Below are 26067 nucleotides of genomic sequence, written 5' to 3' on the forward strand. Positions count from 1 at the left end.
GTAAAAAAACATCGACGACTTCCGACTCTCTCCTTCGTCTTTCTCTGCACTGCATCTCGACTTCAGCCCTTCCAGCTTCCGCGCGCCCTCGCTTTCCAGCCTTTCTTCTTCCTCTCTTCTTTCACACAGGCTGCTGCTTGTCGCAATTCCTCAGATATGCAGTCCTTCAGACGCTCTACGCTCTCTGCGTTGCAGAATGCTTCCCGTGTCCAGCGACGCGGATTCGCAGGCCTCACAGGCTATTCCTCGACAGTAAAGAACCTCCGCATCAACGCAGACACCAAGGTCATTTTCCAGGGCTTCACCGGAAAGCAGGGAACGTACGTTGCAATTGAGTCCCTTTCTCCTCGCTCTGGGTTGTATAAGGCTGGCTGACCGTCGCTTTTTCCGATGACCTTTAGCTTCCATGCCCAACAAGCAATCGACTACGGTACTGCTCTCTTATCAACAGGCGAACAAGACACAGTATTAATGCCTGCATAGGAACCAATGTTGTCGGTGGAACAAACCCCAAGAAGGCCGGAGAGACTCACCTCGGCAAGCCCGTCTTTGCGAGCGTCGAAGAGGCCGTCAAGGAGACCGGTGCTACTGCTTCCGCCATCTTCGTTCCGTATGTACATGTCTGCTTCTGCATGTATAGCTTGGAGTTTTGGTGCTAACGCATCGTTAAAGACCATCTGTGGCTGCTAAGAGTATTGAGGAGTCTATTGCCGCTGAGGTACCTCTCGTCGTTTGGTATGTTGCCTCAATATAGCTGTCATCAAGAATTAACCTCAAAGAAACTAATACATTCCATAGTATCACTGAAGGAATTCCTCAGCATGGTATGAGCTATATGAATACAAGATTATCCGCATCCTCTTTGCTAATCCGCTCTAGATATGGTCCGCATCACCGATATGCTAAAATCCCAGAACAAGACCCGTCTCGTTGGACCTAACTGCCCTGGAATAATCGCCCCCGTACGCATACCTTGTCACATCCCGAGTTGCACATCATACACTAACGATCAGACTACAGGGACAATGCAAAATCGGTATCATGCCGGGCTTCATCCACAAGAGAGGCCGCATCGGTATTGTTTCCCGATCCGGTACCCTCACCTATGAAGCCGTCAACCAGACCACCCAAGCCGGCCTTGGCCAATCTCTTGTTGTCGGTATCGGCGGTGACCCCTTCTCCGGAACCAACTTCATTGACTGCCTCCGTGTCTTCCTTGAGGACGAGGAGACCGACGGAATCATCATGATCGGTGAAATCGGCGGTAGCGCCGAGGAAGACGCCGCTGCTTTCCTCAAGAGCGAGAACAAGGCCAACAAGCCTGCCGTCAGCTTCATTGCTGGTATCAGTGCTCCTCCAGGCCGACGAATGGGCCACGCCGGTGCCATTGTCAGTGGAGGCAAGGGAGGCGCCGACTCTAAGATTGCTGCTCTCCAAGATGCCGGCGTCATTGTCGAGCGAAGCCCTGCTTCCCTCGGAAAGACTCTCCTGGCTGAGTTCGTCAAGAGAGACATAGTCTAAACTGAAGCTTGATTACTCCCGCCAAACTGCAGCCTTCCATCCCCTACCCTCTCTGTATCTCTAATGCAACCTTCCCACTGTTCAGGATTATATACTATTGAAAGCTCCCAGGGTTGTATTCTTTGCATTATCACTTTTCTATGTTTTTTTTCCCTTCTTCCTCATGTTATAGTTAATTGAATAGTGCATCCCCGGAGGGAATAGAAACGTCTAGCCCGGTAGACTACTTTGTATAAAAAAAAATATTTTTTATATATCAAGTTATGACTGTGATGTGTTTGTTTTCCGACTTCCACGCCGTGCTAATAGTAAATTTCATTTGACGGGCGATCTTGCTCCGTTGTCTCGCTTCACAATGCTAAACATATCCAGGCTCAAGGAGTTGAAACCACCTCGCGGAGACTCCTTTCATAGTATATTGACTTCTAGGAAGTTAACTATCCCCGTCATAAATATGTCTGAGTATTCAGCCATGTCCGGCTTTCCGTCATCTGCAGCCTTTCTTCAAGCGTCAAGCTTGGCATAAAAGCTTGTCCGAAAATCTCATAGTAGTTAAATTTAAGGATCTGACAAGCAAAATAATGACAGAGTAAATCATTATAGTCATTTCCTAGTGTAACCCATGGCCTATCATTAGATTTAATGGACTCGCAAGTCCATCTCGAGCCTTTCCTCCTGCTTGATCCCTCGGATTTGGTAGACCTAGCACCGGAAAGTTACTCCGTAGATTATGTAAACATATGGAAATGTTTGTTTTGTTTGTGTCGTTTGTGAAGTTTGCATTAAAAACTTGGCTTATTAATTAACTTCCGGATTATACATTTATCCCTATTATTCCTCAGCCATTAGTCATCCTTAATACACGTGATTAACCTTAAAGCAAAATTCGAGATGGAAAAAGCTACGCAGAGCAGACGAGCAGACGAGCAGACGAGCAGACGAAGAAGCAAGTCGCGCGAGAGCATCAACGACGGGAGGAAGCACAAGATGGCTCTTCACGAGTCAATGTCACAGCTCCCCAGGGCTCTATCACGGCGGTTCCAACCAGTCTTTTCCTCCCAGCTCCCGGCATACCGTCGCAATGCCTCTTCCGAATCATCATCTCCCTCTCCCCTAGACGACCTCGAGCCCTCCTCATCCTTATCCACACCTCCATTGCCCGAAGAAAAGATAAAAGAATTCGACCCAGTAGCCAGAAGCAAAGCTAGAAAACACCAGCTTTCACGAAGTCGGTATGTTAACGCCAATTAACGCCCATATCAACTAGACACTCCATTCCTAACCACCTTCTAGATACCAATACCGCTCTCCCAAATATGACCGTGGCCCTCTCAATCCTCACAGACCTCCGCCAACATCACATCCTTCCTCACGTCTCTTCGTTCCGGGCCCATTCAGCTTAACCCGAGTCGAGCAGACGTACAATTCAACCGTAGCCTCCGACATTCTTACACTCTGCTACGTCCATAAACCGCATGGTTTCAAGGCTCCCCCTCCCGCCCCCCGTCTACGGCAATGGGACGATAGCTCGCCGTACCATAAGAACAGACCTCTTCGCGGACCTAGAGGAGGAGACGTTTTGCGCCTGCTCAGGAAACCAATCACGTTTAACAATATTCCTGAATTATCTGGCGTGACTGTCCACTCTTACGTTAAGGAAGCTGTATCGAGCTCCTCGTTCCTGCATGTAGCTGGTATGACGCTACAGGCTATCACGAACGTGCGAGTAAAGACCCACAAGGTTAGGACGGGTGTGCCTAAATGGGGCCTTATACCGGGCCACAAACACGTTGCTGCCACTGCTGAGCTGGAGGGAGAAGACATGTATCATTTTTTCAGCAAGTTGGTGGACGTTGTTATGCCTAAGTTTAAGGACTGGAAAGGTGTGAAGGTTACTAGTGGTGACGGAAGTGGGAATATCACGCTTGGTCTGGAGCCGTCGATGGTTGCCATGTTCCCTGAAATCGAAGTCAATTATGATATGTAAGTGTGCCATGCTGGTATGGAGGGAAAGTGAAAAGTGCTCTTTGAACTAATGAAATGTGAAGGTATCCTCCCCGCATGATTCCCGGCTGCCACATTACCATCAAGACCACCGCTCGCACCGACAAAGATGCCAGATTATTGCTTAACGCTCTGGGAGTTCCATTCAATGGGAAGCTCTTGAAGTAAAGAAACACTCCCATGTATGTGTGAGATGTATATTATGTCAATCGCCTGCGTTGAAACTCACGGTGTAGACACGCCTTTGTACCCTTACTACCATTGCTAGTTGTGGTCATGTACCAACAACTCTTTTTACCTTACGCCATCTACTTGCGCTATTTGCACCTGTACCATAACACACCGTCAATAGAAGAAGAATAAAGTGACTTCCTTGGATATGGATGCTTTTCAATCATGTTAGATAAGCGCATTCTATCGAATACAAGCCGGAAAATAACGCAATGTAAATGACTTGCATTCGCTCATGAAACGAGATAATCAGACTAAAACCCGGGCCAACCACATAATGACGGGAAATTCGTAGCTGGCATGACAAGGAGAGATATGAAATCAGGAAGGAAAAAAAGAAAAGGCTAAGATATGAGGTGAGCTCGGCTCTATTTTGTACAAGTTGAAATTGCCCGACGGTGATTAAAAGAAATGCGAAAGAAAATATAGATAAAATAGAAACCAAAAAGAAAAAAGGAAAAAAATAAGACAAATCGATCTTCCGGGGTATTTCTTCTACTTTTGAATTACCCAGGTGTATATATATAGAATATATGTCCAGAGTGATAAGTAAAAGTGCAAAAATGGTAAAAATTTTGGGTGCAGATGAATCGACGTGATGTATGATGCAGAGATAGGGAGATAGCGAGGCAGGTAAAGAAATAGACAGGTAGATGTAAGTTGAGGAGCTGTTAGGAAACCTCACGTCAAGCAATAGTTTCCAAGAAAGGGTTGCTCAACAACTCGTGTGCACTTGGCCGTTTTTCATGGTCAATTTCGAAGGTCATGTCCAGGAAGGCCATGGCCTCTTTGCTTGCGTTCTCTGGCGGCGGAGGACGGGCCTGGTTGTTACCAATAGCGAAAATGGCTTGTAACTGACTGCAATCTGGGAACGGATGGACACCAATGAACATCTCGACGACAAGACAGCCCAGACTCCATATGTCGGCCTTTTTGGTATGTGCTGTTTGACGCACGACTTCAGGAGCCATCCAGTACACGCTTCCCTGAAGGGAGGGACGGTGCAGATGGTTTGAAGGGCCCTTTGCGCCGGAACCAAGCATGGTGGATGCTTCGACGCGTTTTGAAATACCGAAATCGGAAATCTTGATGCCTCCTTTGTTGTCGACGAGGACGTTGGCGCCCTTGATGTCGCGGTGTATGATGTCCCGTGAATGAAGGTATTCCAGGCCCGCGAGGATTTGGCGAACAAAGTTGCGGATGAGAGGTTCTTGGAAGGTGTTGTATTGTTTTAGCATAGTTGCGATGGAGCCTCCGGGAACGTATTCGAGGAAAATGTTTAGGTATTGGTCATCTGTGGAAGTGCCTAGGTACTGCACGATGTTTTCATGGCGGAGCCCCTGAAGGAGGCCGATCTCGTGCTTGAGAGCGGAGACCATGAGGTTCTTCTTCTGGTCGAATTCGGTACCCTTGGTAGCGGAAGGTAGTTCGACTTGTTTAACTGCCATGAGTTCTCCAGTGACGGCATGGAGGGCGAGGAAGACACTGCCAAAGGAACCTTCACCGATCAGGGAGCCCTTCATCCAGTTCTTGTTGCCGAAGTTGTTGCCGGCCAGGAAATCGGCCAGCCCGTCGTCTACCTCGTCTCCATCCTCGGCCACAATCATGCTGAGACGCTCGTTCATGGAGCCGCCGCCATCGGTTGCAGTGACGCTGAGTGTCTCATCCAAGAAAGTCTGTCGTTCCGGTTCTTCGATGGCAGGGTTATCTGAATTGTCATCGAAGGAGACGTAGGACTTGCGGCTGTCCTGGATTGGGGACTCTTCCTGCAGGGGTTCTAGAGCGGATGAAGCAATGGAGTCTCGGAAAGATGCTGCGGGTATATTAAACCTGGAGACGGACAAGGGTCGACCACCGGCCCGGGAAGGAGGGTTAGAGGGTGTTCCAGCGGATAGCCATGTGTCTGCGATGCTGGGGATAGGCGGAGCATCCTTCATGCTCGAGGCTAAGCTGACACCACTCATGACGGACAGACGGCTCGCGGCTCTGCTCATGCGCTGTGATCGGCGAACGGACAGCCGCATGGTCTTTTCGATGTCTTCCTTCTGGTGACTGGGGAAGTAAGATGTGAGCTCGTGGATGATCATCTCACTTGGCGGCCGTGCGCCAAAGAAGGAACGTAGCTTGTTGCTCTGGTCACGCTCTGCGGTATCGTTGTGCTGTTGACGCCTGTGGTCTTCGCGTGAACGATCGGTGATGGGCGACATGGGCTGTCGCAGATGGTCCCAGGACTCTCCGGTAAGCTTCTGTAGTTTGATCTGGTTCCGTAGGTTGGTTGTGTTCATGGCGTTCATGTGGGCAACCTGGCTCTCGTCCGTGGCCAGACGGGCAGCAAGTTCAAGTTCATCCAGGTCTGGCTCTCCAGCATGAATGTTCCGTAGAATGAGACGACCTCGTTCAGACCGGTTAGACCCATCACATATCTGTAGCAATTCGACATCAGAGATGCGTCTGCAGTTGGCCGGGTTAGGGTCGAGGCCATCCAGCACGTAGAAACAGTAGTTTTTGTAGTGACTCTCGGGGATGAGAAGCTTCTTCAGGACCGAGACCATGATATCGTCAGCAGTCTTGCACTGCTTGATGTTGAGTGCCTTGGTCTGTCCACCGGTGTGTATGACTCGGATAACGGGGGAATGGGTTGGTAGTGAGCTTATGGTGAGTCCATCGTTGCTGGGATTCTGGCGGATATGGGCCACTGACCGGGGAGGCTGAGGGGGATCATTGGAGGTCGTGGTGTGCCTGGAGGTGCTGGAATTCGAATGAGTGTATCCGCCAAAGTAGTTTGACCCCTGTTCACGGCGAATGGATTCCATTGGGCTGGCACCATTATATCGGTACTGCCGGAGCTGGCGGTCAGGCTCGGCCAAGGGGGAAGAAGGCCTCGATGATGGTTTGGTAGCGTTGTAAGTGTGCTGGGGAGGTTCATTGCGAGACCACTGGCGGCCTGAAGGTTGGTATCGACTGCTGTTGTTATTTGACGGCCGGGAAGATTCTGACGAGGGTGGTGTGTATCTTGAAGCGTCTAAGGCAGCCAATGAATCCTATCCGGGGAGGTTAGTTATATGCAGAGAGACCAAAGAGTAACGAGGACAGACGCACTCTGTTCTTCTTTTTGCGGTATGTGAGGGCTCTGTTTCGTAGCTGTTTGACAGCAACGTAGATCCGGACTCTGTCTCCGACCTTCTTGATGCCCATTTCCTGGAGTATCTTCTGGTCACAGTCGAGCAGGTTGTCACCCGTGAAATGATTTGCTATGAAAGTCAGCACCATCCATTGATATATACATTCAATATATATATAAGAGGGTGCTACCTTTGAAGAGGGGTTCATATTGCCCGCATCGTATGCTATGCAGCCACTCGCCGACCTTCTTCTCATCCCACGACCTGCACAGAGAGTCAAAAAGTTAACAGCCGAGACAAGCAACAGGACGAGGTTCAGGAGGCCTACCGGACGGGATCTAGCTGGTCTGCACCCTCTGAGAACTCGGACTCGGTCGGGCTGGTGAAGAGCCCGTCCCTGGACGCGACTCCGTTGGCGGGCTTCTGGAGGGCGAGGTTTGTGTAAGACGAGGAGGCGGCGGAGGCAGAGGGAGGGAGCCCGGCCTGCTGAGGCGCCATTGGGAAGCTCTGGCCGTAGAGAGCAGGCTGGGAAGAGATCATGGCCGTCGTGGCCGTGCCGTGCCGTGGTGGGTGTGCCGGGGAGGGGGAGCTATCTATGCGTTTATCGTGCCGTCAAAAGCTCATGATGGTCCAGAGGTCCGGGATGGGGGAGTTGGGTGATTAGTTAGTCGTCAGTTAACTAGCTGGCTAGGGATCTACCCTGGGCCAGCCACTAGATCTGAGAGTGCTCGACCGGGACAGAGGCCTGCTCCTGTATATCAGCGGCGCGGTCGAGGTCGAGAGATCGACGTCTGTTGGTGAGCGGGAAGAAGAAGAAGAAGAAGAGTGAAGAGTGAAGAGTGAAGATGTCGCTTGTTTCTCTTTTGGCTGCTTTGAGAAAAGGCGGTTGAAGCGGCCTGATTCAGTGCCCGATGCGGTTAGCGGCGTCTACCTCGAGATCAGACGAAAAGAAGTTTGATATCAAAAGACGGCGAAGATGAAGAAGATGGCATTAGATAAATAGAAATAGAAGAGAGACAGATAGAGACGAGGCGATGGACTTATAGGACGGGCTGGCAGTGGCTGCGTGCTGCTGGTTTCCGTCCTGCGCTCCCGTCATGGCTTTCTTTCTTCTGGCAGGCAAGCTGAAACCTCCCAGGGGCTCCGTCAGTCGGGCAGCCGGAGACCGGCGAGCCCTGAAAACTGGCTTATAACTAGGCGAACGGCTCTACTTACTTGACTGCTTATTATGGAGTCGGTTGGGGCAGCTGGAAGCTGGCAGCTGGCAGCAGGCGAAGGGCTGATTGGGGACTGGGTGAGCGGATGCCCTGTCCATCACTGCTCTATAGTTGCCATCCTCTATACTCTTCTCCATCGCCATCTCCGCCATCTACCACTGTCTACTGTCTACCACTGTCTACCACTGTCTACTACTGTCTACTACTAACTGCTAGTTACTTCTGTTGCTTCTTCTGCTTCAGCTTCTCCTGCTCATCCTCCATGACTAAGCTGGCCCCCTCACCGGCCACAAAACTCCGACTCCAGCATCGCCGCGACAAAGACGAAGACGCAGACGAAGAAGAAGAAGACGAAGACGACGACGAAGAAGAAGAAGAAGAAGAGCCGTGATGGACGCCGACGACGCTGCGGCTGCGTCAGGCCAGCGGCCGCGCAAGAAGAGGGCGACGGCCACCCGCAAGTCGCTCACCTGCGAGCACTGCAACCGGCCCTTCGCCCGCCTCGAGCATCTCCAACGGCATCTCCGCACCCGTTAGTCCTTGTCCGCCGCATGACATCAACACATCCATTAACACACAGGACGCCATACTAACAGCAGCTTATAGATACCAAGGAGAAGCCGTTTACCTGTGAGATATGCTCCAAGTCGTTTGCCCGCAGGTGAGCTCTTCTCCCGTCATCGTCTTGATACGCTGCGCTCAAGGCTGACTGACTGAATGATGGAGTGACCTGCTTGTCCGCCATGAGCGGCTTGTGCACCCGGCTGAGGCGGCCGCCAGGGCTGACAGGCGAGCGGCCGGCGCTGCTGCAGGCTCGGCCGTTTCCACCTCTGTGACGTCTACGGCCACTGCTACTCCTGTTCCCGCTGCTACTGTCGCGGCTGTGCCTGTGTCCGTGCCTGTTCCTGGAACTGCTGCAACGGGGCCAGGGCCAGGGACGGGGACGGGGACAGGAACGGCGGACCACCTGAACCCGTCTTGGGGCTACGACTTGAACCTGCTCTCCCATGCAGCCAGCCATGTAGCTCTCGAAGGTCAGGGTCATGGTCATGGTCATGGACAGCCACAGCTTCAGGTTCACGGACAGGGACAGCTCCAGGTCCAGCAGCAGCAGCACGACAGAAAGGTCGCTCCCGTGTATGAGCGGCCCATCTCGGAGAACTACGGGGTCGAGCCGTCGATACTCGACCTCGCTGATCTTGGTGACCCCGTACAGGACTTCACTACTTTTCTCGAGAGCGTTGGTCTCTCCTCCGACTGGGACTCGGGGCTGTTCAACTCGGTAGAGCCTGAGCCGCTGCTGCCGACCCCTATACCCGCACTAGATGGCTCTACAAAACAGCAGTCCTTTGGCACAGCTCCCAGGTTCACTCAGGAGTTAGACTCCCGCAATGTAGCTCAGCTTGCTCAAACAACAACCACTCCAACAGGTCCAGCAGCAGCGGCGGCGGCGGCGGCAGCAGACGAAGCACCTTCGTTTTCAAACTTTGGCTCGCGATTACCGTCTCTCCAACCAGAAGCACAGGACTCCGATGCCGGTACCTCAGAGCACAACTCCCAGCCCCGGCCGGCGTGGGACATCTCTACCCAGGAACACCAGCTCTTCACGGCCAGGCTAGAAGACTTTGCCCATGTTCTCCCCAAGAACTTTGTGCGGCCTTCTAGACATGCTCTTTCCCGCTACATGGCTGGCTACATCAGTGGTCTCAACGAGCACTTGCCCTTCATCCATGTTCCAACTCTGTCCGTGGCCAGGTGTCCGCCAGAGCTGACACTCGCTCTCGCTGCCGCTGGCTCCCACTACCGGTTCGAAAACAGCAGAGGCATCGAGCTCTTCCACGCTGCAAAGGCTATTCTACTAGAACGCCTACGACGCCGGGATTCCAGGCGCACCACTACTCTCCCACCGAACCCCCAGTGGGCGCCCAACAGCACCCCGCGGGCGTCTTCGTCGGTAGTATCAAATCCAAGTAACAGTCCATTCCCCCAGCAGCAGTTCATATCCTTCATGGACAATACCTCGCTGCCAGGTGAGGATGCTGAGGGACAGATGGAGATCATCCGTACTTTCTTACTACTTACCATCTTTGCCTCCTGGGAGAGCCATCCAGACATACTTCGCGACATGCTTGCCCTACAAAGTACCCTCGCCCGTCTAGTCCGAGACCATGGCCTTAAAGAGTCTCCAGCAACCACCACCCCGCCAGAGTCGCTCTCCTGGCCAGACTGGTCCAGGCTGGAAGCAGACAGGCGCACAAAGCTCGTCGTCTACTGCTTCTTCAACCTCCATTCTATCATGTACAATATTCCCCCCTTAATCCTAAACTCCGAGCTCAACCTCAACATGCCCTGTTCCGCTGATGAATGGAAAGCAAATACCGCCAGCCAGTGGCGCCGTGTTCGCCGTCCCTCGTCAGATACCAACACCACTCCCACTCCCTCATCCTTCCAGGACGCCCTCGCAAATCTCTTCACCAAGTCCGCTGCTGCTGCTGCTGCTGGTACCACCACACCACCCCCTCCCAACCCGGTGTCTCCACTAGGTAACTACGTCCTCATCCACGCCATCATCCAACAAATCTTCTTCGCCCGCCAACTCTGTCTCTCTGCCCCTTCTATGGCTGGCACCAGCCTACGACCGGACGATCTAGCCGTCATGGGCAACTCCCTTAGTGCCTGGAAACGCGGCTGGCGTCAGACTCCCGAATCGAGTATCGATCCACAAAACCCTGCTGGACCCATAGCTTTCACTTCCACAGCTCTGCTTGGTCTAGCATATATACGCCTACACCTCGACCTCGGACCATGCCGTCGCCTCGTCACCCAGGACCCTGTCCAAATCGCCCATGCACTCAATGACTCTCCACCGCTGACCCGCAGTTCCCGTCTGATAATGGCCCTCTTACACTCCGCTCATGCCCTTTCCATCCCCGTCAGGCTAGGTATTGACTTCGTGGCTCGCACTCACTCCTTTTTCTGGTCAATACAGCACTCCATATGTTCCCTTGAATGCGCATTCCTCCTCTCGCGCTGGTTGCTCTCTATACCTGCCACCCAACATGATCAGGGCCTATCAGACCATGAGCGAAAACTCCTTCTCTGGGTCAAGGGCATGATAGATGAAACAGACATGTCTTCCTCCATCAGTGCAGCCACGGAGGCAGAGCTCATTACTGACCCAGCCCTAATGAGACGGCTTAGCGTTGCCGTTGTACGTGTCTGGTCAAGGACCTTCAAGGGGAATACGAGCTGGCCTATCGTAGATCTCATCGGCGCCAGCCTGGAAATATACGCTGATTTACTCGATATATAACATACATATACTGCTACCTTGTGCTATCTGTTCTTTATACCACTTTGTTTGTCACAGCCAGCGTGAATAGCGAGGCCTAGCATGGTCATGAATACTTTTTTTTATCATGTTATTTATATTATACCCCAAATAATAGACCTAGTGACGGACCTTGTCAAGTTACCCCAGCATATGCAAACAGACGCCAAGTAATATCGACTAGAAATAAACAAGAAGAGCCCATCTATTTCTTCCCTGACTTCCGTACCGCAACACTATGAGGTACAAACCTTAATGCAGACATTGACTTCGTAAGACTATCTAGCCCATCCTCTTGCATACTAACCCGCCCATTCACAGAGGATACATCATTCCTGTTCGTATCATCATACAGGACATGATCCCTTCGTCTTAACGGTGTTGCACCAGGTGAGGTAACGCCATTCCCTCTCGAACTAGCACCGCCCGTCTCGAGCGAGAAACGACGTCGATGCATAGGCACGCTCGACCTCAGCATAGAACTATACTTGTCTATTCCATCATTTACAATATAGAAATTATACCCCTATAACAAATCAGCAAGCGTACCACAACACGCCGATATCAAACATGATCTCACCTACCTTCGGAAAACAATGCTTATCAATCAAATGCCTCCTCCGCTTCTGAGGCGTCGAACATCTCCTCTCACACCCCTCGACAAAACAACCAAACTACACAACATCAGCCCATGCCATTCATCTTCAAATCAACTATAGCGTAACAGGGCGGGAAATACCGTCTTTTCACCCCTCTCTTTCCTTTCTTCCATGACGGGATCATGATTCTCCTCAATGTGTCGGGTAAGCAGTAGGTCAGAAGGGAAGTTCTTCGCACATTCCGAACACCGGTTTACGTGCGTTTGCAGGTAGTGTGATTCATACGCCTCGTAGGTAAGGAACGTTAAGTCGCCCTTATGCGGGGGCAGCGAGCAATGCATTAATGTGCTTGGTTGTTCAGGCGAATGCTCCATATGAGGATATTTATGCCGTGAAGGGGATGAGGGTATCATTTTTGATGTTGATGATAGAGAATCTGGCGGTTCTGGGGAAGCGTCACGAGAGCGTTTCGACATGGTGGGTTAATCTGTTAACTCGTTATTGGGCTGATCTGATAGGAAGCGGTGAGTGCCTGGTCTGATGTAGGGTATATATGCACGATTTTGGTATTGTATAGTTTGTTATTCAGCCCATTGGCGTTGAGTGCTTTTAATTAATTGGGTATCCCATATTCCGTAGCTCTGAAAAGTCCGCTACTCTGGATCTTGCGTTTAGAAGAAAAATAAACAGGAAGTAGTTGAGATGCTGGAAGTAGCTGGTAACCGCGTCAAAAGTTTACAAGCGCAAAACGACGAGTAGCTTTATTAATCAGCATATAGAGTTTGACTATTAACACATGGACTAAACCTTAATGCGGAACCGCGTTAACTATAAGCCGTAATCTGATAAGAGCCCGGTCGGATTCATAAGCAATCTTATCGCTTATATTTTTTTCCCTCCATCAAAATTCATATCTTCATATCTTTGCCCCGCCATCTATTCACCCGGATTATCATCAAAATCCAGATAATATTGTGTTTTATTCATTTGGAGTATAGACCTGTTGATTTCTATATTAGCCAACCATGGTGTTGGCCAAGTCGAAGAATTCCGTGGGGTTGGGGAACAGTTTGATGAATGATAGATTCGGCAAAGGAAAGCGTTCAGACCGAAAGAAAGTATCTCACAACGTTGCTGCTATTCAGCGGAAGGGCACCGATGGCGAGACCTACATCACAAACCCGACCGAAGAGGCATCATGGGTGAAAATGCGCAGTATTACCGAGCAGGCGGCCCTCGACGAGTTTCTAAGCACAGCCGAACTCGCGGGAACTGACTTCACAGCCGAGAAGTTAAACAATGTCAAGATCATACACCAGGACCAGAAGAACCCTTACCTTCTTTCCGCTGCAGATGAGAGAAATGCCATCCGGAAACACCAGAAGAACCGCTCTCGCTTGACCGTCCCTCGACGTCCCAAGTGGAATGAACGAACAACTCGCAACGAACTAGATGCGATGGAACGAGAGAGCTTCCTTGATTGGAGAAGAGGGCTTGCCGAACTCCAGGAGGTGCAGGATATATTGATGACGCCTTTCGAGCGAAATTTGGAAGTCTGGAGGCAGCTCTGGAGAGTTATCGAACGGTCAGACCTTGTCGTCCAGATTGTGGACGCCAGAAACCCCCTTCTCTTCCGGTCAGAGGATTTGGAAAAATATGTCAAAGAAGTGAACCCAGCAAAGAGGAATTTGCTGTTGGTGAACAAGGCGGATATGATGACGTTAAAACAGCGGGAGGCTTGGGCGGATTATTTCGAAGAACACAACATATCTTACAAGTTCTTCTCTGCTGCTCTAGCTAAGGAGCTGAATGAGGCGAACGGGGTAGGAAGTGGAAGCGATGATGATGACGATGATGTTGATACAGCACTTGCTGAGCAAACAAGCAACGCCCATATTCAAGATTCAGAGGAGGACTCGGAAGCAGCTGAAGAGGCTGGCGAAGAGGAGGAAGACTCGGAAGAAGACGATGATGGTGGCGGTTTACCACTTCCACAAGAATCCGAGTCAAAAAGAACTGAGATTATCACGGTAGACGAGCTGGAGGCACTGTTCATGTCTGCGGCCCCTCCGCGCGACCCTAATGATGAAAAAGGCAAAGATGTCACCACCATCGGTCTTGTTGGGTATCCTAATGTTGGTAAATCCAGCACTATTAACGCCCTTCTCGGGTCAAAGAAGGTCTCCGTCTCTGCAACTCCTGGAAAAACGAAACACTTCCAGACTCTCTACCTAACACCGAAGATTGTCCTTTGCGATTGTCCCGGTCTCGTGTTCCCTAATTTTGCAACAACAAAAGCGGATCTTGTCGTTAATGGCGTCCTCCCTATCGATCAGCTACGTGAATACACTGGTCCAGCAGGGCTCGTGGCTCAAAGAATCCCGCTTCACTTCCTTGAGGCAGTTTATGGAATGAAGATACCTATCCGCAGCATCGAAGAGGGAGGTACAGGAGTCCCAACTGCATCTGAAATCCTACGCGCATATGCCCGTGCCCGTGGGTTTGCCACAACTGGTTTAGGACAGCCAGACGAATCCCGTGCTGCGAGATATGTGTTGAAAGATTATGTCAATGGAAAGTTACTATTCTGTCATCCACCGCCCAAGGATCCTCCATTCACGGATCCAAAGGAGCGCTCAGACTATGAATTAGAATTCAATGAGGGATTATATGATATGGCTCATCTCCCTGCTAGGCGGAAGGAGGCTTTGCTCAAAGAACACGCAGCCGCAATTCGCAGCGATTCGGTAGATGGGATAAGTGATGATATCGATTTGGATTCGGACATGGCTCCATCCCATGTTTCTGGAAACAGCTCCATACCTGCCCAGAGCGCACGGTCGAAGAAGCTTGACAAGGGATTCTTCGGCCCTGGCGGCGCTGGGTCGGCGGGCCATTTAACGATGCCATTCAACTATAAGTATTCAGAAGTGGGAAAACAGAAAGCAATCACTGGCCGCAAGCAAAGGGCTCTTATTGCATTGGAGAAAAATATAGATGTTTCAGAGGTTCGAGGCCCAGGGAAGAAGCATTTCAAGGCGAATAGAAAGGTCAAAACTAAGAAAAAGGGGAACAGTTTCCTGGCGGAAGAAGAGTAATATTGTTATGAATGTATGTTCTCATGCCACGGTCCTGTGCATTTAGAAAGGTATCATACCATTTTGTTTCAGGTCTACAAACTCGTGAAAAGTGAAAAGCACTTTTATATTTTCATCGTAATAGGTATTTAAGTGCAGTGTGTTGAGACTAAAGTCGGCCCCTTTTCATAGGGAAGAAAGCTTATTGCTTATCGCTTATCTCACGTGACCTTATCTTTAAAAATATTTTGTCTGTGGCCCGCCATTTCTCAAAAATGACAAACATCAAGACCGACCTCCCTTGTAACCATTCACAGAGAGGACCATTTCCCCCATAATAAAACGTTACAATGCCGCCAACTAAACAGTGGATGTATGTAATTTTGGATAAATTGATGTGACATTTCTTTGGGGAAGCTCCGAGTGCTAACCGCTATATTCCCTTAGTGATAAAAAATCCGCAACCAAATATCAACTCCTCCACAGATCGCAAAATGACCCACTGATACATGACCCAGAGGCAGAAGATCGGATTTTGCATGTAGTAGGGCGACCTGGGCCAGCTTCTAGCGTCAAGTCGTCTTCATCAAAGAGAGAAACACGGACTTTACGGGAGCTTGACGAGGAATTCAAATCGGCAACTCGCAAAAATGAAGGAGAGGCGGCAAACTATGGTATCTTCTATGATGATACCAAGTATGATTACATGCAACATTTGCGTGGACTAGGGGAGGGAGTTGGAGACGCCCACTTCGTGGAGGCGAGGACAAAGGGTAAAGGAAAGAAGGGCATGAAACTCGAGGATGCGCTGAAAGAAATCTCGCTAGATGGTGACGGAGCGGAGAGCTTTACCTATGGCGATGCGAATGATGATATCTTGTCAACCGCTTCGTCATATATACGCAAGGCCACTTACCAGGACCAACAGGATGTGCCGGATGCGATTGCGGGTTTCCAGCCAGATATGGATCCACGATTAAGAGAGGCCCTAGAGGCACTGGAGGATGATGCCTACGTTGATGAAGAGTGCGACGAGGATATATTTGACAACCTCGTTGCCGGTGGACATGACGCAGAGGTGGACCCTGATGAGTGGAGAGATACATACATTGAAGACGATGACGAGGGCTGGGAGTCGGATGCAACGGAAAAGGCACCAGTTCAACATGATACCTCTACCGATAGCCAACTACCCACCGCATCAGATGCCAAGGGAAGCTCCAATAAATCATCTCAGCCGCCAAATGATGACCAGATACCTGATATGGAGGAACATGAAGGGGACTGGCTCAAAGATTTTGCAAAATATAAGAAAGACATGAAAGCAAATAAAGCCGCGGCTAAAGTTGACGATAGCGCATCAGAACTCCGCACTACGGCATCAACACTATTTACTCTCGGGGGGACCCCGGTCAGGAAAAAGAAGCGCAAGGGTGCAAAGACAAACCCTTCCGCCTACTCAATGACATCCTCTTCGCTTGCTAGGACCGAAGGCCACAGACTTTTGGATGACCGTTTCGAGAGAATGGAAGCCCTATATGCTTTGGATGAAGGAGAGGAATATGAAGGCTCTAGTATAGCGGATGATATGTCTGTTGCCAGCGGCGTGTCCCGCTTTTCTAGATTCTCCAAACTCTCGCAAGCCCCGAGCCTTGTTGCCAATGATAGAAATACCCCTCTTCGGTCTGATTTTAACGACGTCATGGATGGCTTCTTAGATAAATGGGATGATCGACGTGTCCATGCTAAGCGCAAGGGAGCCCAGGGCCGTAGAGGAAAGAATGGGAACGAAGTTATTGGAATGAGGATGCTGGATGAAGTCAGGCAAGGTCTTGGGCCTCCCAAGCTTTCCACAAATGCCTTTGGGAAAGTCTGATGCAGATACCCATTTGAAGCTATTTACGATTATGGGTTTTTTCATACTGGAGTTCAGCGTTGGTTTAGAATCAAAAAGTACCTGGCCTATTGTAACTCAAGGGGAATAGAGGACAATATGTGTGATATATGCGTGCTATTATCTACACTTAAATAACGATGAATCCTGACACCCAATATGGCAGTTTATCGGTATATGCTTCTATTATATTACATGTTGTACATATTGAGGGTATATTGCTCACAAAGCTCCGCCAACCCGCTCTACGATCCACATAGCAAGACGAACATTCCAACTGACTCGTCGCTCAACTCTCCTTAGATCTTCCCTTGAGATGGGTTTAGAATCCGCTTGCAGCCACTCCGTTTCCTGGCCCAATCTCTCTTTCAAGCTATTGTCTGTAGTCACTACGACAGCGCCCACCTCTAAATCAAGCCCGTAGCTTCGTTTGGTATAATTGCTGCTTCCAACAAACGTGAGACTTGGATACTTCTCATTCGGGAGTGTCACCCATAACCCCTTGGCATGATATGTCCATCCACCAGGCTCATTCACAGTCCCCTTACGCCATTCCTTCAATTCAATAGAATTAGTTCTTTGTGATTCCGCAACCCGATCTAGGAACCTAGCAGACAAGTGGGTATATGCTGCTGGTAACATTCCAGAGACGCCTGGGGAACCATAAAATCCATTCGCCCACGGAGATGCCGTGAGAACTGTTCCCTGGCTGCTTGAAGAATCAGGCGATGGAGTAGTGCTTGAAATCAGAAGAGAAGAGAGAACTGGGTGCATGTTGAAGTAGCCCGCAGTGAAATGCCAGCGAGAATTCTTCAACATCGGGCTGTTAGCTAAGGTACTTAGGATGCTTGTAACAGCCGGAAACTCTGTTGATTGATCTGGTTTTAGTATTGGGGTAAACTGAGCCACAGGGTATACATATGTCTGGTTGTCAGCCATGGATGTTGAAACTCTCTGGGTTGCTGGTGGCTGTATTAGTTTCGAAAGCGATATAGACGCCGCGGATATGAAATCTTCGGGATCGTCTAAAGGCGATGGCCCCGCATTCGTAACTGGCCAATTCATAACATAGCCCTGTTTGCTCTTTGTATCTGGCAAAACCTGAAAACTGAACCTGCAAACAGCATGGTGGATCTGGGAATAGTATTCGGCCAGTTCTTTTGACTGGAAAACGTGATATCGATCGAGCCGGTTTGTAAAATAGTCATTGGAAAGGTTAGCCCTGTCAAAGAAAAATTGATCAGTAAAATGCACCGTATAAAGATAAATGTAAAGAGCTATACCCAGAGAGAATTATTTCGTCGTCTACTCCGTAAAGTTTCATGTGTTGAAGCCCCCATCCTTCGTTTATTCTCTTTGGTACATATTTCTTTTTCATTCCAACGAGATTAGGGGTATGGAACATTCTTATTTCTACCCTTTCTGGTCCATGTTCCTCCACCAAGGAGGCTAGTAGAGATGCACAAGACGGGTTTGGGGATTCACGAGATCCACGCAGTGCATCCGTAAGAATGGAGACCTTTAAGTCTGGATTCCGGCGAAGGCTCTCATTAATGACCGAAAGAAGCTCATGTTCTGTCTTCCCAATATACAAAGTTGAGAGATATACCCTTCGTTTCGCGTTGCGTATTTTATCCTGATAGTCGTTAGCCAGTCATCCTTGAGAGTATGTAAACTGACCCGTACCTTCAAAGTGTCATAGAAGGCAGCAGGAGAGTTCAAAATCTGAATATTGGACGCTTGTATTTCGAATTTGGGCGCAATCCGGTCTAATTCCACTGTGAGACTGCCAATAGGTGAAGAGGCACTGGTATAGCCCGCAGCCGGACTCGAAGTAGATGAGAACTTGCGGACGGGGGAGATATAGTTGGCGGTGCGTGTGGAGTAGCCCCGGCAGCAATTGAGGAGGGCGCGGCCTCCCGTACGTTTCATCATCGTCTCTCGAATCTAAATTGCATCTCAGGAGCAATATGGTAAAGGTCCAAGTGACGAATACCACCAGCCAGATCTCTAGTTGCCATGTTGTTGGAAGCTTCAACATATTTTTTTATCTTATCGGATCAGCTGAATCGGCGCTAAACCGCTTTCGGATCCTTCGCGGCAGTCCGAACAAACCAAGCGGAAAGCCGTGAACAACTTCGACCTCCAACGACAGAAGATCAACTGTAGGGCAACGACACTGTCCGCTGTCACCATGTCGACCATCACCAGGACATTGCGGAACTTGTGGAAGATCGGGATCAAGGTAGGCTTTACCTGAAAGCATTACTCTGTTCGTGACTAATCGATTTCTGCAGGACTATGGTCACCAGATGCACGTAAGTTAACCACCGGCGACGGCAATTACAAACGAATCTATGCTGCGGAGATGCAGATGCTAAGTTACATCTGCTCCATGCTATAGTATATTGGTACGTTCATGGACCTAGGAAGTTTTGAGGCCAATTGCTAACGGAGTCGAATGCAGGTGATACCAAAGCCGGTACCCTCGTAGCCATCGACCGATACGGAAACAAATATTTTGAGAACAACGAAGAGTTGCCTCGTACGTCATATATAATTCTTGAGTAAAAAGGGAAATAGTGATGTTGACATGCAATGAAGTCCGAACTCGATGGGTTGATTATAAAGACCATGACCATGATGCTTCGCATATTGACCCCGGCTGGTAAGCTCGCTAACCCTATGTATTCGCGTGGAAGCCTCTGACTTTATTACATAGGCACGCTTGGATCTCCTATATGGTTGATAAGCCACCCACTCAGGATGCAATCATGCAAGCTGGGGTACGGAAATGGGAAACCCCCGAACACAGACCCAACATGACCCTTACTCGGGCCGCATACAAGCCATACTCGACGTTAGTCCCCCCTAACGCCCTTTATTCCTTATAGAACATCAAGACTAACATTTTCCGAATATACAGTGTAAAACCGAAATACTCCGCCTGGGAACCCGTTGCTGCTCCCCGGTAATGGAGAGAGCACGTCGGACTGCCTTGGCAGTAGGATCCCTATCTGTTTTCGATAAAAATGCCAGTTAGACTTGCTGCTAGGGCCTTGTTTGCGCAAATATGTATATAAGACGAACTATCGGATAACCTGGCCTTGTTCCAAACCATCTTTACGCTTCATCCAGATAGGGAGTGTGCAAGGTTTTCTTCATTGGCAGGGAGCATAGATTATAATTTATATTTTTTGTAACCAAAACGCAGCGACATAGGGCTCATGCGTAGAAAACGAAAATAATTTTAAAGAACATAGCCACCGGAACCAACGTTCCACCAATGCCGAACCGGCCGGCCGTTCTCAAGGTCAATACACCACCATAACACCTCCTTTGCCTTTTCAATCTGGCCTCCTTGCTCGTACGCTCTAGACAAGGCAAACCATGCTTCTGAGTTGTCCCAAGCAGTGCCGAGTTTAGTAAGTGTAGAAAGTAGCCCATAAGCCCTATCTCTCGCAGCAAGGCGATTAAGAGACTCAGGCGTGTCGTCAGGTGATGTAGTTGTAGGCTCGACGTTTGCACTAATTCCGTTTGGAGCATTTGTTTCCTGTTGGCGGGATGGTGAATGAAGGGATATGTTTGAAATATCGGGTAATGGGGGCGACGATGACTCTTCTGCGGGCAATGTCTGGTCGTGGATATCAAGTAGGAGAGTAGCCAGACCAACCGTTGCACGTGGGTGGTCTGGATAATGCATAAGTGCTTCCTCGAAATGTTTGATGGCTTCATATGGTTTCGATTGCGCCTGGGTGATGTAACCGCGTTCGGCGTAGATATCGCCCCATATTTCGTCTGGGGACTTTGTGCCACCCCACCCTTCATCAGCAAAAGCCCGAGTAGATGACTCCTGAGCTGCAACAAGTCCTTCAATACGAGTAGCATGCGTTGATGCCTCGTTGCAAGCTTCCATAGCGTCTTCAAGTAGTAAGGCCTTGCGGTAAAGGTCGGAGATGAACAGCCATATCTTAACAAGCAAGCTGAGGGAATGCTTTTGCTCCTGGATTCTTGGGAACCTAGTTAATGCTTTATTCAGGGGGCCGGATTGGCGAGCTGTAGGCATCCTAACGTCCTGTATTGGTGGCTGGTGTGGATGACCAGCAGGAGCTGGTTCTTCCGTGTGTTTCATATTATGGTATACAGGGGGCAGGGCTTGCCTTGCAGAGTCACTCTGTTCATTTGAAGCCAGCTTCTTTTCAGGGGCTGTGTTGGTCAGGCTTCCTTCCAAGCGATGGATCTTCTGGGTGAGTTTATTTTCTTTTCGTAGAAGAGAACCCTGACGAGACCGACCGCGATGCTGTACTGGACTAGACGCTTTTTCATCATTATTTGTAACTTGGATAGCAGGTGCGGGTGCAATAATGCCAGCTTCTTTGTCGGTCATTCCTGACGCTGCTCCAGGTGCTGTACCAGTATCACCGTGGAGCAGACCCGCTTGGTCTACTGGAGGCCGCTGGTTCTTTTTCCAGCCAAAGATGCTAGCTCGCCCGGTTCTAACAGTCCCAGACGCGCTTTTAGGAGGAGTTAGACGGTCTGAGTTGACTTTACCCTCGATATCAACTAGCCCAACACCAGCAAAAAGCCGGCCAAATAGACTTATTAGTTCATCGCTATAATTCAGAGCAGCCTCGGGGCCACGCATGACATCCATGAGTGCAAGTTGGGTCATGCGTAACTCAACCATGCTCTCCCGCTCGCGTGTCTCTATATCCGGAAACCTCGAATGTTGTCCATCGCCTGCGAAACCCACGGAGGCCTCCTCCTTTCCAGTTGGGTTTCGAAGGGGTCGGACAGAACTTTGCTTATGGAGCAGTTTTTCTGTCGATACCATTTCAAATACAACATCACAGGCATTAGCCGCTGTTTTAAAATCCTCCTTTGAGCTGAGTAAGAGTGCAAGTAAGTGCCATAGTGGAACAATATCTCTCTCCCCGTAGTTAATGATGGAGCGAGAGTCCGCCTGCTCTGCGTCATCTTCGACATTGGACGAGCTAAGTGACGTACGAACAAGTTCAATGGCACCATCAAGATCTCTTGTTTCTGCACGTAGCATAGCGAGAGCAAATACAGTAGCAGGATTGGGTTCCTGTTCAGCCTCGGCTACCAGAGCTTTTTCCAAGGCACAAATGGCATTGGCTTGGAGCTCGGCTCTGGATTCACTGATAGGAGTCCATCTTGCCCATGTAGCGAGGCCAATGCCAATAGCCCTATAAGCAAATGAGACCCACTGAGTAGGAATGCTGGTGCCACCGGGTTGGGTACTAGATTGAACTGGACCATGGCCATTTGTTTGTATTCGTTCACTCAGTGCTTCATCTAACAGGTCAGTAAACCGTTTAACTTTCTCTGCCTCTCTTCGCGACCCAAAGCAGCATAGCATAATCAATCCCTCGGCTAGAGTATAGATGAAAAGTGCCGGATCTTCGACCTCCCTGATGTGGCTGGAATGTTCAGATCTCTCTTTTGCGTCTTTCACAAGATGAATATATGTATCCAGGGCATGAAGAGCCAAGTCAAACTCGGCCAGAGCTGCATGCACGTGAAAAAGTTCTCTGAGGATTAACGTGGAGTGAAACGTCTTGGTTGCAGCGCGATATAATATCTACGATAGCGTCAGTTATCGGTTTCTTCATACATTCCATGCAAAGAGAAGAACTTACATCCAAAACATTGCGGGAGATGGCACCTTGACCTCCCTCTCCGAAATCATCATCGCACCATTCCGCGCTACAGAATACTTCCCAATTGTGAATAACTTGCTTGACCCATAGCTCAACCTCTTGATTAGAAACATTAGCCTTCGGGAACTTGGAGTGCCTGAGGAGAACGTTTTCGCAAGTTGCCTCTATCCTTCGAAACTCGGTTGAGAGCTGAACACGTTTTGGTGCATCCGACATGGGTGGGTATTGGAGGTCATTTTGTAAAACAATAGAAAGGAGATCATAGTATGCTCGCCATAATGAGGTTTTTGAACTTGAATTCGTTGGTGTGATGTCTGCAGCCACCGCAGGGTCACTGCCTTTTATATCAGGATGTGACGCCCAAAGACGAAGAGACCGTAGCCCGAATTCCAAGTTTGCCTCGTCGTAATTTGGCGCTTTGGATATAAACAGCTCATAGGCCAGCATTGAGGCCCTCGCCAGATACTGTTCGGACCAGAACAAAAGTTGAGGATTCGAGATATCAGAAGATGCAGGGGTGGCCGCCCACGAAAAGGTCGATTTGAAGGTCTGCAACGCGTGTTCTTTCCCTGAAGACAGCTCCTCCGCAGCACCTATACATTACAATTAGTAGTCTGAAAGAGACTTGTCGCTGTCCATGTCGGAATATTCACCTTTCAAATAACCCCCCTGTACAATACACACTTGTGTCCATGGGGACAATGACTGCTCGCCGGTAGTCAAAGACCGTACGGTTCTCTCGAATTCCTGAGGTAGGTTTGCCGCCGCCTCCTCTGGGTCAGAGAGCTCCCAGAATAGCCACGCTAAGCATATCTGCGCCTGGAAGGTGTCCTCAGGAGTATTCTGCTCATCTGCTTGTACGGACTGGAGGTCCGGTATGCACTCTCGTAGGGAATTGGCAGCCTGCTCATTAGCAGCACTGCCTAGGGACGTTCGTTTCCTGCAGTATTCTACTATCTGGGCTTCAACCTGAGCAGTTTGGACCAAACCTGTAACATATTACCATATATTAGCATTCTGAATATTATCCCTGTGAGCTCGACGGCATCGAGAGGGGGGAAACACACACTTCCGGCCAGGGGCGTGTTTGACAATTTTCCGGACCAAGCCAGGTATTTCGTGCCAATTCTGATTGCATCGCGCCGTGTTCAGCAAGTTTATATAGCGCTGGGCCTTCTCCGTAAGCTGGGTTTGCTATAGAAATCATACGGTCAGTATCCGGAGACAAGGGGGACGAGACCACCTCATCCCATGTGCACTCACGGTCATAGTTTCTCGGGATAAAGGGAGAGCTCTTGGGCCCGCAGCATGGCCAGGCTAAAAGAACGACTGTAAACTCTTGCACGACTTCGCAAAGACCGCCGCCCCAAGGCTCCTTTTGCTCAGCCTGCGCTGTGTGGTTCGTTCGTACCTCCTTACGCAGCGAGCTCGAAATATCTTAGTCAGCATTGAAATATTAGTCATTTTCATGTTAGTCAGCAGCGCTTACATACACAAGTCCCGCCTTGTATTTACCGACAGACAACTTCCAACATTCCAGCTTGCAACCTCATCGTTCAAGTGACTACTGGTTACCAGCCATCAGATGTCATATTTATATTTATATCTAATTATACTTGACCAACTGTGTGGAATGCGAGAGAAACAAGGACTTCTCAGGATCGTTGTTGCTTAACTATCCATGACAGCCTTCGGTCTATCTACTGTCGGGCTGTCGGCTTCGCGATTAAGATGACTGCCTGGTCACCTACCTCCAGTGGCCTGCTCGCAAAATGTTCCTTCAGGACGGGCTGGAATGCCTCCTTCATATCACTGTTCCTAGGATGATCCTTATACCAGAAATTCGTCAGGACGTCCGCCGCTTTGGTACAACGGACAGAGAGGTCTTCTTCCGGGAAATTGCAGTGTGCATCGACCCGTGCAACAGAAATATCACCGAAGCCATGCCTAGCAAAGACCCTGGCTGCAGTGGCGAGCAGGAAGCCCTGGTGGTCGATGGCAGACTCCCCGGGCAGCATTCCCTGCTGTGCTATAGGAGCGCAAGCCTTATTAATGAGGTTGACCACCTCGTTGTCTGGAGCTCCCTGGACGATTACAATGCGAGCGTTGGGGGCTGCGGCATCTACCACACGGGCCATTTCAGTGAGTGACTGCTCCAGGTCATCCACATAGTGCAGGATCCAGAGAGCTACGGCGGCGTCGAACTTATTATCCTCGAAGGGCAGCTTTTCGGCTGTTCCCTGGCGGATTTCGACACTTGACTGTGCACTGTTGTTGATAAGGACCTCGTTTCTGTCCCCGTTTGGCTCGATGGCGTAGGCTTTGCCTAGCTGTTTGGCTATTGCTACAGGTAATTCTGGAGCAAGCAGATTAGTCTCTATTGATACTACTATATTCTTAGTGAGGTGGAAGTATCTATTGACTCACCGCCATGGCCACTGCCAATATCAAGGACCTCTTTATTTGACTCGACAGCCTTGAGAACAGCGTCGAATTCATGACGTGTAAGTCGCTCCGCAAATGGCTTCCATGCTCCCTCGCTCAGAAGATGTGGGCGTCTTCGGAAGGTAGGCAAGGGGTATGGTCCAAACAATGGTTCCAGGTTCATCTTCCTCGCGGTAATAAACAAATGGTTCTCTTTGTGTTTGAAACCCTTGATTTCGAAGTCACAGAGGTCGACAACTTGGATGAAGAGGCCGGCCTGCTGCACAACGTTCAGCCACCTGCTCATAGTGAGGAACGTGACAGGGATGACTCGTCCCATGAATTTGGCGTCATAGTTCTCAATGTACTGGTGTTTCCGAGCAGTGCATAAAGCCGCTTCATCCTGGATATAGTCCTCAGCTGCGATTGTTCCCAGAATAAGTGTACCGCCAGGCCGGAGCCAGGATGCCATTTTGAATACCATGGAGTATGTCGTCGTATATGACGTTTGAAACAAGTTGAAGAGTGAAACGATAGCGTCAAATTGTTGAGATGGTTCGTATTTTGTCATGTCAGCCTTGTGGAAGGTTCCAGGGAAACTCTTCTTACAGAAGTCGACCATCTTTTGCGAGATGTCGATGCCAGTAACTTGGAAGCCGGCTTTGATCAAACGAGATGCAGGCCCTCCAGGGCCACAACCGATATCGAGAACTGATGAGCCAGCTTCGTGATAATCATTTAACCTGGCAAATGCGGTATTGAGTCCATCGTTGCCGCCATACGCATCCTCGTATGTCTCAGATATCTGGTCAAACAATGCCTCTGCCGTTATGGAAGGTTTTGTGATAACTGTCATTGTGAATTTGACTCCTAATGATGGTTTGGGAAAATGAGTATAGCTGATCTGGATATTGTATTGCAGTTTGAACTGTGTCGATAGGGGGCTCTGGGGGTTCGGCCCGT

At 49.7% G+C, this 26067-nt stretch overlaps 8 protein-coding genes across 8 annotated transcripts; 5 read left to right on the forward strand and 3 right to left on the reverse strand.

The window, feature by feature from the left end:
* Nucleotides 1-156: 156 nt before the first annotated feature.
* Nucleotides 157-1521, forward strand: TRV_04876 (uncharacterized protein; the record flags this gene model as incomplete). Its single annotated transcript, XM_003020965.1, has 4 exons — nucleotides 157-320; nucleotides 467-610; nucleotides 755-824; nucleotides 1021-1521. The coding sequence occupies 4 exons, from the start codon at nucleotides 157-159 to the stop codon at nucleotides 1519-1521; spliced, it is 879 nt and encodes a 292-aa protein (XP_003021011.1).
* An 891-nt stretch (nucleotides 1522-2412) lies between these two features.
* TRV_04877 (uncharacterized protein) lies at nucleotides 2413-3693 on the forward strand (the record flags this gene model as incomplete). Its single annotated transcript, XM_003020966.1, has 3 exons — nucleotides 2413-2753; nucleotides 2815-3504; nucleotides 3570-3693. The coding sequence occupies 3 exons, from the start codon at nucleotides 2413-2415 to the stop codon at nucleotides 3691-3693; spliced, it is 1155 nt and encodes a 384-aa protein (XP_003021012.1).
* Nucleotides 3694-4442: 749 nt separating this feature from the next.
* TRV_04878 (uncharacterized protein) lies at nucleotides 4443-7418 on the reverse strand (the record flags this gene model as incomplete). The annotated part of the gene is made up of 3 exons (XM_003020967.1): nucleotides 4443-6797; nucleotides 6856-7123; nucleotides 7207-7418. 3 exons carry the CDS (start codon nucleotides 7416-7418, stop codon nucleotides 4443-4445), a joined length of 2835 nt encoding a protein of 944 aa, XP_003021013.1.
* A 762-nt stretch (nucleotides 7419-8180) lies between these two features.
* TRV_04879 (C2H2 transcription factor, putative) lies at nucleotides 8181-11408 on the forward strand (the record flags this gene model as incomplete). The annotated part of the gene is made up of 3 exons (XM_003020968.1): nucleotides 8181-8482; nucleotides 8633-8725; nucleotides 8876-11408. 3 exons carry the CDS (start codon nucleotides 8181-8183, stop codon nucleotides 11406-11408), a joined length of 2928 nt encoding a protein of 975 aa, XP_003021014.1.
* A 1642-nt stretch (nucleotides 11409-13050) lies between these two features.
* TRV_04880 (uncharacterized protein) lies at nucleotides 13051-15123 on the forward strand (the record flags this gene model as incomplete). The annotated part of the gene is made up of 1 exon (XM_003020969.1): nucleotides 13051-15123. The coding sequence occupies one exon, from the start codon at nucleotides 13051-13053 to the stop codon at nucleotides 15121-15123; it is 2073 nt and encodes a 690-aa protein (XP_003021015.1).
* A 329-nt stretch (nucleotides 15124-15452) lies between these two features.
* On the forward strand, nucleotides 15453-16978 carry TRV_04881 (uncharacterized protein; the record flags this gene model as incomplete). The annotated part of the gene is made up of 2 exons (XM_003020970.1): nucleotides 15453-15475; nucleotides 15673-16978. The coding sequence occupies 2 exons, from the start codon at nucleotides 15453-15455 to the stop codon at nucleotides 16976-16978; spliced, it is 1329 nt and encodes a 442-aa protein (XP_003021016.1).
* Nucleotides 16979-17218: 240 nt separating this feature from the next.
* TRV_04882 (uncharacterized protein) lies at nucleotides 17219-18401 on the reverse strand (the record flags this gene model as incomplete). The annotated part of the gene is made up of 2 exons (XM_003020971.1): nucleotides 17219-18218; nucleotides 18280-18401. The coding sequence occupies 2 exons, from the start codon at nucleotides 18399-18401 to the stop codon at nucleotides 17219-17221; spliced, it is 1122 nt and encodes a 373-aa protein (XP_003021017.1).
* A 1845-nt stretch (nucleotides 18402-20246) lies between these two features.
* On the reverse strand, nucleotides 20247-25960 carry TRV_04883 (filamentation protein (Rhf1), putative; the record flags this gene model as incomplete). The annotated part of the gene is made up of 8 exons (XM_003020972.1): nucleotides 20247-22601; nucleotides 22660-23273; nucleotides 23334-23669; nucleotides 23785-24072; nucleotides 24174-24244; nucleotides 24297-24355; nucleotides 24432-25057; nucleotides 25108-25960. 8 exons carry the CDS (start codon nucleotides 25958-25960, stop codon nucleotides 20247-20249), a joined length of 5202 nt encoding a protein of 1733 aa, XP_003021018.1.
* Nucleotides 25961-26067: the final 107 nt, after the last annotated feature.

The sequence above is a fragment of the Trichophyton verrucosum genome, assembly GCF_000151505.1.
Source record: "Trichophyton verrucosum HKI 0517 chromosome Unknown contig00373_1.f1.exp, whole genome shotgun sequence".
Lineage (NCBI taxonomy): Eukaryota > Fungi > Ascomycota > Eurotiomycetes > Onygenales > Arthrodermataceae > Trichophyton > Trichophyton verrucosum.